Source organism: Pezoporus wallicus, unplaced genomic scaffold (genome assembly GCF_028554395.1).
Source record: "Pezoporus wallicus isolate ANWC-B61680 ecotype Strahan unplaced genomic scaffold, APGP_CSIRO_Pwel_v1 contig_2908, whole genome shotgun sequence".
Classification (NCBI taxonomy): domain Eukaryota; kingdom Metazoa; phylum Chordata; class Aves; order Psittaciformes; family Psittacidae; genus Pezoporus; species Pezoporus wallicus.
The window spans coordinates 5948126-5958070 of record NW_026642179.1 but is presented as its reverse complement, the minus strand read 5'-3'; the positions used below and the strand labels follow the sequence as shown (position 1 = coordinate 5958070).

Here is a 9945-nt window from a genome sequence, read left to right as displayed (position 1 = left end):
CAGGAAACCTGCCTGGTTTTATATGGGCACTATATTGGCTTTCTGGAATCATCCTCTGTGCTGGCAAATTCTGCCGATGTAAAGGATTTCTGGTGTCTGGATGGGTGGGGAGACTTGAACAATACAAAGTTTGCCTTGCTTTGAAATTCCTGCTATGGATATTTTGAAAAGGGAGGGAGAAGACTGAAAGGTGGTGATAAATTCTTACCGAGGCTGTTTTGTGGCTACATTTTTAGAATACATGATAAGAAAATATGTAATTTTAAAAAGAGGGGAGGTGGTGGTTTGGGGGTGGGGGGGGGTGAGAGAAAGCTAAATAAGAGGAGTTTCTTTGCAGCTCCATCCATTTCAATGGTGCAGCTTTCCCAAGCCCCTTTCCGTCACCCATCACCTTCAGGCCGGTCAGAGGAGGTGGAGGAAAGGAGCATGAAGGCGGCCAAGCAGCAGGTGAACCCGTCTGGGGAGAACCAGTCTCCCTCCAGCCCCCTGCAGTCTGCGCTGAACTCGGCAGCCTCTCCTTCCCAGGCATATGAGACTTACATTGATAATGGGCTTATCTGCCTCAAACACAAGATCAGGAACATTGAGAAAAAGAAGGTAACTTGTTTTTCTTTGGCATGGCATGTGTTTAAGCTGTGAATTTTAAAACTTGGTGCCTGTTTTATAATAGCTGGAAAAAGGTTGTGTGTGTATATAGAAAGCAATCACTGATTTTAAAAATAACTTCTGTCAGGACCTAAGCTTGGATTTGCTGGTGGGTTTTTGTTAGCCTTTGTAACCCCTGTATAAGAATGGTGGTTTTTTAACCTTATTGTTCTGAAATGGGCTCCTTGCATTTGACATTGTGTGAGCATAACATTTCTGAGAATTGGGAATGCAGCTAACTAGAGACCTGCTGTCAGCTGCTGGATTTGCAGTGCATGCACAATAGTTACCAAAAGTAACTGAATGCTGGTCAAGACTGGGGATGCTTCTCTAATAGGCTGAATTAGTTCAGAACTAACTTGGAACTGTTTTGGAGGCAGTTGTGCAGTTCTGTAGAAATCTTCATATTTCTTCTATTAATTGCATACATCTAATACGATGTAGAAATGTATGTAAATTGAAGATTAGAACAGTGTTTCCTCTGACTCATGCAAGTGTCAAATTATATTAGATATATATTGCCTTTCACTTTGCATAAATATGGGGGGGGAGAATGTAGCACAGTGTCAAGAATTGAGATAATGATACCCCTAAAATATTGTGCTTATAACTAGTCAGGCTTTTCCATTCTGAGACTTTTCAGTTAATTGGCAGGTGATTGAAGGCTGTATGCATGGTTTTTAATTTGAAAAATGATATTTTCTGCAAGGTGAAAAGAAATAATGGTGCTGTTTCTTTTATTACTGGGTCAAGTTTGTAAGTAAAACCATTCAGTGAATATTTTGTGTTTCCCTAAAGATCTGAAAAGCTTTGTGTGCTATGTCTTAGGGTGAGGAGAGGCTCACCATAGATCAGACTTCTAGCCATGTGGCTGGGGACTTGATCCTCCTGCAGGAGATGCAGTATTACTGCTGTCTCATGTCATGCATCATCCTGTAATTTTGAATAATGTCAGATAAGCATGTTTTCTTTGTGGGATTAACCAGTTTTGCATGGTATTCTGATTCTGTCCAAGAAAGCTTATTGTTGTGAATTTCTCAAGTATCTTTTGATTTTTCACATGAATTACAAAGGGCCTCACCAGCAAATGTAAGTGTGACTTACTAAAATGAGCAGAAAGTAGTCCTACTCCTAGTCTCCTATAGGTACTGTGTCAATAAAACTGTGGGCCATTACACAAATGAAATAGTATTTAACTTCATGGTCATGAATTCCCTTTTCTTTTCCCTGTGTGCATAAAGAATAATACCTAATAGTTTTTTATAGTTTACCTCGGCTTTTTTAGACTTTCAGTATATTAGAAATAAATCTTACCTGAAAACATTAGTCTAATTTCTAAGGAAATAGTGCTGTAAAATCTTGATGGCATAACTCAAGCCAGATTTTGGAAGGCATGCTCTGGAAAGTCAAGTAGGATTATTCAAGGTTAACTGAATTCTAGCATGGAATTGGAAAAGCTAAAAAAACATCCCTTAAAATAAGGACACTGTGTTTGGGTCTAGGGTCAATGCATTAGTATTTTATAAATGAAACAAAGATAGCAAGTAAGAGATGAAAGATCACAGATAAGGAGGGGAAGTAGACAGTCCTGGAGACTGAGATTGCTGAATCAAAGGCACAGCAGAAATTTCTGTGTTCCTTTCTCCTAAAAATGAGCAAATAGTAAAATGCTTATTCTGTTGCAGTATGCAGTACAGGAAATGTAACTTGCATGCCATACTCTGCATTAGACAAATTGGTATTAAAAAAATGTGTTTTGTATTTTCCTGCAGCTTAAGTTAGAAGACTACAAAGATCGCCTGAAGAAGGGAGAAGCTCTCAATCAGGACCAGTTGGTAAGTGCAGGAAGGGATGCCCTCAAAACCTTCAGCCATGTCAGAAGGATAGGTTGCTGAAGGAGGTGGTGGTGTTTCACAGAAGTAATGCCTGTATGCTTGCAGTGGTATTTTTCACAAAACCAAATGGATGAATTATTGGTAATTAAGTTGAATGTTGAGCCCACAAGCTTTGTCTCCTATTTTGACCTCAGCACACAAGATGGAGGTTACAGAAGACACTTATTTATCTTTGCTCTGTAGACTTTCAGCTTCAGTATTCCTGCAACTTTTTTGAGGGGGTGTCCATATGCAGCTTGTCTTTGTGGCATTGCTGTGTTTGAACCTGAACATCAAGACTTTTGGAGTAGCTAATTAATCTTCATGACATCTTCATTAATAGGTGTTACTTGAAGCTGCCAGTTGGCTGCACAATGCTGTTCATTACAAGTAGCTGTTAAAATATAACTGACAAACAGTTCCTGTTGGTAGAAGGAAGATGCTGATCTAACTTGCGTGATTTCTAATACACGAATCTGGCTATGGGTTATTGATGCAGTTTGGAATACTCTCTTGTCCTTCTAGTGTTGCTGTTAGACAGCTGCGAGTCACCGGCACTCTTAAATGCTGTGAGAGCAATGACTTGTATGTAAGGTTGCTAGAGTTTAGAATGCCAGGATGCAAGATCACTAAACAAATGTGATCCACTTTGTGGAGCTGATGCAAACTTGCCTAATGTTAAACAGTAGGTTTTTTTTTCTGTCTTGGACTAGAATGGATTCTAGAACGAGACAAAGTTTCTGTAACATGAAAACTATTACTTAAGCATATCTGAGTAGCAGTGTCACATAATCTAAAGGGTTTATTGCTCTAGTTATAGAACTGTAGAATATCTCAACTTGGAAGGGGACCCATATGGATCATGAGTCCAACTCCTTGCAGGACTACCTAACACTAAGTAGTATGAGTAAGTGTTGTCCAGGTGCTCCTTGAACACTGATGGGCTTGGTGCTGTGGGGAGCCTGTTCTGGTGACCAGCCGTGCATTCAGTGAAGAACCTTTTCCTAATGTTCACCAAGAACTTCCTCTGAGGCAGCTTCATTTTATTTACTTGTGTCCTGTTGCTGGTCACCAAGGAGAGGAGATCAGCAGTTCCCCCTCCACTGTCACCTTTAAGGCAGTTGTAGGCTGCAATTGAGTCACCCCTTAACCTTCTCTTCTCCAAGCTGAGCAAACAGTGTGACCTCAGCTGCTCCTTGTAAGTCTTGCCCTCTAGGCCTTTCACCATGTTGGTTGCCCTCCTCAGGACGCCCTCTAATAGTTTGTCCTTGTATTGAGATGTCCAAAACTACAGGTAGTACTTGAGGTGGGGCTGCACTAGTGCAAAGTGGACAGTCACCTCCCTCAACCAGCTTGCTATGCTGTACTTGATATGCCTCAGGACATAGTTGTCCCTTTGGGCTGCTAGGGAATACTGTTGACATAATTGAAATTGCCATCAACCCAGACTTCCAGGTGTCTTTCCATGTGGCTGCTTCCCAGCCTGTTTTCCCCCCGTGCTGATCCTTCTTGTGAACCAGTTGGAAAAATAATTTCATTGGCTGCTACCTGTATCACAGTGCAGCAGGATGAGAGCACAAATACTGTTTCCTTACCCTGAATGATTTCCAAATGAGGTAGATGTAAGTGGGATAAGAGGGGAAATTATAATAATATAGGATGGTGACTTTTTATTTTCTCTAAACTCAATCTGGAATCAGGTGGGGAAGAGCCTTTTGTGTTATCATAGGTATTAACTATGATCTGTTTTCTGTCACTAACAGTGTGGCTGTTGAACAATATTCTGTGGAAGTCTGATTAATCTTGAACATGTTTTAAAGCTACTTCTGAATTTGACTAGTTGTTTGGTATACACCCTGAACTGTGAAAAGATGTTAGGTGAAAGTGAAATTATGATGTGGGGGACTAGAGGTGAAGGATTCTGTAGAAATCATTCTTGCAAATGCATCCACCAGTGCTGATTTTGGAAAATGGCAAGTAACTTTGTTACTGGCTTTCAGTATTTTCAGCTGAGATGGGTATCCCAGCCTTCTAAAATGGGAGATTAGATTCAGTCCTGCTAGTAAACTGAGCAGTGGTAGTCAAACTGTTGGAATGATTATTGTAGAAGTATCACCTCTGTATTTAATAATCTAGTCAAGACCGCTGTTTTAGTGGTTAAGATGTGGAAATACTCCACTTGTACCTTTCAGATGCAAATTCCCAATGTAGGTATAAATACCGGGACGTGGTGATTTGAGCTAGAGCAGAAGGAGCTTAATAGCTTGGACACTTGCCTGAAGAAACCTAACTGCTTGTAATACAGTGAAGCTTTAGTGTAACTTGATGTCACCTATATTCACATTGTTCCTTGCACAGAGGAAGTGCCCATCTGATGATGAACTTTTGCAAGCAGTTTGTATTAAACTAATTACTTCTGGTGTGTGCATGCCTGCCAGAGCTACTGTGTGTGCTAGTCTTACTTCAGGAAACATCTGTTTCAGAAATGAAGAGTTTCCAGCAAGTTAAATGCTCTCCCTGGCAATATTCTGATTTGCAAGCTGAGCAGGCTTTCCTTGGTACTGTTCCTTTAGTATGCTGTTAATGAATGTTAATAACAGGTGTGACACAAGAAAGCTATTGCTTTCCTGTGGGCTGAGTTAGGGCTTGCCATCAGAGCAGTGGTAACTGTTCTTGATGTTTTCAGGTAGGGAGTTTTACTCTGGGATTTGCATTGTTAAAAGCACAGTTACTGCCATCTGTCTCACAAGTTGTTGGTGTTAAATTGTGAGTATTCCTCAGTGTGTGGGCATTAGAGTCTTAGAAGTTACTCTCCAGAGTGTGAAGTAAACTTGCTAATTCTTATATTGATTAATTTGCTGAGGGCAGCTTAAACTGCCAGATGAGTGCTTTAGCTCATGTACCTCACTGTGTTGAGTAGCATTTAGGCCTAGTAATATTTAGTATACTACAAATAAGTGAATACAGGTAAGTGATCAATGAAACTGGTTGAACAAATGAGCATGTAGCTTGTTTTCCAGTTGCTTAGGAACACATATGGAATTTGCAGATGTCCCAGATCTAATTGGGACAATAGATCAAGCTTTTGTCATTGCACTGATGAAATGCTTCTCAACACTAACACTACTTTGAAAGAGCTTTATAGTAGACCCATGAGCCTGTTCCAGAAAACTTCCGCTATCATGAGCATAAAACACATGCACATGTGAGCAACTGAAATTAAAAGTATTTCCCAGGCATGCTTATGGTATGAGCATATGGGCAGCATGTCTGAACTACAGCATTTTGCTGTCTTCACATCCTTCAAGGAGATTTATAAAAAATAAACTGACTCCTTAGTGGGGAAGAACTCATGCAAAATAGGGTATATCAAAGGGCATATTAATAATCCACTTTAGTTTTTTTGAAGACTGTCTAGTAAAATATTGGCTAAAGCCATTAGTGAAGGCAGGAACATTGTTTTATTTGTGGAAACTAGATTTGAAAGACTTTTTTTTTTCCTCAAAGTATGACTTAGCTTCCATGATTTCTCTACAGTTTGTACAAATTATCTGTAAAGGCATTCAGGTAAGCATGAGGGTAAAAGATCTGTGCTGAACTTGTCAGTGTCCTATATTCCTTCCAGGCATTTGTATCAGTGTCTGATTTTTAGGTAGTTTTTTACCTCTGACTGCTGAGGCCTATGGGAACAGAAGGAAAATTGAAGTAACTGGTATCCAGGCTTTCCTGTTTCAACACAAGTATGCCAAGTATTGAACAAGATGTTGCCTGGAAAGTCTAATACAGACAGACTTGTAGGACATGTGTAGTGGTGTGAGCTGGCTTTGTGCTATATCTCAGAGTCATGGTTGAATGATATTCATGACTAAATTTAAAATACCATTTATGGAACCAGTATCTTTAAAAAGTTACAATTTTAGAGAAATACATGCTAAGTAACTAGTTCTCAATAATAGTTTACTAGTTGCATCTCAATCCCCTTGTATTTAGTCTGACAAATTTTTACTTGTTCCTTTGCAGGAGGCCGTGGAGAAATATGATGAAGTAGTACACAACTTGGAATTTGCTAAGGAGCTTCAGAAGACTTTTTCAGGACTTAGCCAAGATGTAAGTTTAAAATGCTGTTCCCTATATTATAAGAAAGTAACTGCAAAGCTTGTGCTACTCTTCTAATGGCTACACTTACATATCAATATGCAGAATACTCCAATACTTGGAAGTTTCTATCTTGGGACTTGGGGGAACAATATGCTTAAGCTTTCTGGAGTAGTGAATAGAGCAGAGTAAATGTTGACAGTTTTGTGTACCACTGACCTACACAATAATTATTCACTGTGTATTTCTGTAAGAACTTAAGTGTGCTTAAGTAAATTGAGTCAGTGGAACTCTGCTGTGTTTGAGATGACTCCAGTTAAGATTGAAACCATTAACTGGTACTGCTCATACCTTGTGCTGGAGGTGGACTTACCTGCTGTGTAGGTACAGACTGGTGGGAGAGCATCCCTGCTGGAAGGGACATACAGGTCCTTATGGGCTGCAGGCAAAGTGTACCCCTGGAGCAGTGAAAGCTAGACTAGACTGAGGACCAGTAGATTACAGAGAACTAATTGCATGGTATTGATAACCAGGTGTGTCTGTTTCTGGTCACTTGCTACACAAAGGCTATAGATAAACTTCAGTGTGTCCAGTGGTGGGTTTCTAAATGACTGGGGCCTGGAAAATGGGACCTGTGAGGAGAGACTGGAAGAACTGGGCTTGTTTGGCCTGATGAAGGGAAGGCTTGGCAGGAGATACAGTATTGGCCTTCAACTACTAAATTGATTACTGAAAGGGTGGAGCCAGGGTTTTTGCTGAGATGTGGTAGAAGGAGTAATCATAAAATAGTAGGCTCCAACTAGATAAGAGAAAAATTGTCACTGAGGATAACCGAGCACTAGAGCAGGCTGCCTAGAGAAGTATTAAAATCTGTCCTTGTATCTCTTCAAGACCCGACTTGCACAAGCTCTAAGCAAACTGGTCTTGATTCAGTGTAACCTTTGTTTTGGAGGCTGGGCAGGATGAAATCCCAAGATGCCTTCCAGACAATATTTTGATGTTTCCAATGGGGGAAAGTGCTGGGATTAAATCACTGTTAAGTACAGCTCTTGGTAAAATTTTACTGAAGCTGGTGGAGTTTGCCACTTATTGTGCTGTAGTTGTCTCTAATTATGGCAAGTAGCAGATTTAGTGCTTTATCTATGTCATTATTCAGGGTTTAAAGCACTAAATACATTTTTTAATGTAAGCAGATGTTTTAATCGTTGATGAAACTTTTTTTAGCTCAAGCAAGTACTGTCCTTAAAATATTTGATCTGCGGTGGTTTTATGGACACTGAACATGATTAGTCACTGCTCTGGCATTATGTCTTTGCCTTTTGCAGAATGCTGAAGGACTGGTAAAATGGTAAATGTTTTGGTGTTTAGAGAGATGAAAAAAGTTTTGCTTGGGAGGCTTTTCTTGTGTATGTAATAATTCCAGGTAGCGCTGTAAATCTCTCAAAGTATTGTGTGAGCAGAGATTTAAGAGCCTGTCCAGCAGTGTTGCTGCTTTGGGTTCACTTGGACATTTTATGTTGAACATAAACTACTGTGCTGAATGTAAAAACTTGGATTGCTTCTTATTGCTTTTCTCTGTGTGGCTGCCCATAAAATATTAGAAATTAAGGATTGTTACCAAGTGTATCTTTCTGTAGGTGTTTTTAGTAATTCGGGTCATGTTTGTCCTTGCATGTAAGGTATTTTTAAAGACTAACCAATTTTTTTTGCTTTGGCTTTACTTCTGCTTGTATGGATTCTACAGGCAGTACCCATTACTGGAACACTAGTGAACATTCTGGCAACATCCTTACAGATTTTACACTGCATTCTAGAAAAACTAAATTTCCACACATCCTGCAAAAAAACTTAAGATACCCTTTAATGAGGTATTTTAAATCTTGCAGTTACTCAGCTTCTGCTGTATAATTCTGTTAGTACATGATAAACCTCTTAAATGCATGAGGGCTGTGTATGTTCTGTGACTTGTTGCTTATTTCATGAGTGCTTCAGTCCTCTGTCATCAGAAATAAGAGTAACTGTAGGATTCTGCTGCATCATTTCAATTGGGGTGTTCAAAAGTGAAGAGGCAGTTGTCTCAGAAGAAATCTGGAAACTTCTACATTACTAAATTCGTGTGGCAAGTGTTAAAGGTCAGCTAGGCTTGGATTTGTGTTTGTATCAATTTCTTATATTCAGTTGTAAGAGCTTTTACAATAAAGCAACTAGCAGCTCTAATCAAGATCTAAATATCATAAAGGCATATTACAAGTGAAGCTACTAGTGTCCAGTTTGACTAAAAGCTAGATCTGTAGAGAATTAGTAAATAAATGGGGAGCTTTTCCAGAGGAGGAGCTTGAACTCTTGGGTATCTGAAGAGAGTTAGGAGCTTCTGTTATCTAACCAAAATTAATAGTTTGATCAATGTAAGTTGATTGATACTAGAGCTTACTGTGTTTCAGCCTAGAATCCTGTTACTTAATTGTGTTTAACTGTTGAATTCATGTACTGAAACAGCTGCTGAAAGCACAGAGGAAGGCTCAGCGAAGAGAGAGTCTATTAAAGCTTGAAGCTGAGAAGAAGAAACTGCGTACAATACTTCAAGTGCAGTATGTGCTGCAAAACTTCACTCAAGAGCATGTTCAGAAAGATTTCAAAGGTGGTGTGAATGGTGCAATATACTTGCCTTCTAAAGAACTAGACTACCTCATAAGATTTGCAAAACTGACATGTCCAGAAAGAAATGAGAACTTGAGGTAAGGTCAAGATTTTTATCTAATTGGTATGCTTCATTCATTACAGTAAATGTCCTCTGTTTGATACTTCTTGAAATACTATGTTTTGGGACAGTAATTAAAATTCTATTCCGTACACTTGCTTTAGTTGGAGACTAAGAATGTAGCAGATTGACCTCACTGAACATTAGAGGAAAGCTGCAGGAATTAGAGCCTCAGTTGTGCAAGTTGCATAGAAGTGCTGCCATCTCGCATCTTGTTGTGGGGCTGAGGAGGGATAGTCCAATGCCATTGTAAGCAGGGAGGCTGGTGGCGTGCTGCTTTCTTGAGGTCTCGCTGTTCATGGACTGAAAGTGCAGCACATGCAGAACTACGTTCCATTCACATGGTGGTCCAGATGTGCTGCATTATTCCAAGGAAAGGTGGTACTCATGAGGCTCTCTTGCTATTATCTTCAATCTTTGAAGTTTTAAAAATTAAAAAAAAATTTGATACCTCTACAATAAATGTCATACTTTTTAAGGTAACAAGCTGTCAACAAGTGTAATGTCTGTACTAATTTGGTACCATGTTTGTATTACAGTGACTTATGCTTAGCTTGTCTGTTTTTACGATAG

The 9945-nt window shown here is 39.5% G+C and overlaps 1 protein-coding gene across 5 annotated transcripts in view; it reads left to right on the top strand.

Moving 5' to 3' along the window:
• The first annotated feature begins 302 nt into the window (after positions 1-302).
• The window catches only part of CAPRIN2 (caprin family member 2), a 33274-nt gene continuing 23631 nt past the window's right edge, over positions 303-9945 (top strand). For all 5 annotated transcript variants that reach the window (XM_057427964.1, XM_057427966.1, XM_057427965.1 and 2 more), the window contains exons 1-4: positions 303-597; positions 2418-2480; positions 6540-6626; positions 9111-9349. In XM_057427964.1, coding sequence (XP_057283947.1) covers positions 352-597; positions 2418-2480; positions 6540-6626; positions 9111-9349 — 635 coding nt within the window. In that variant the 5' untranslated portion in view covers positions 303-351. The remainder of the gene's footprint in view (positions 598-2417; positions 2481-6539; positions 6627-9110; positions 9350-9945) is intronic.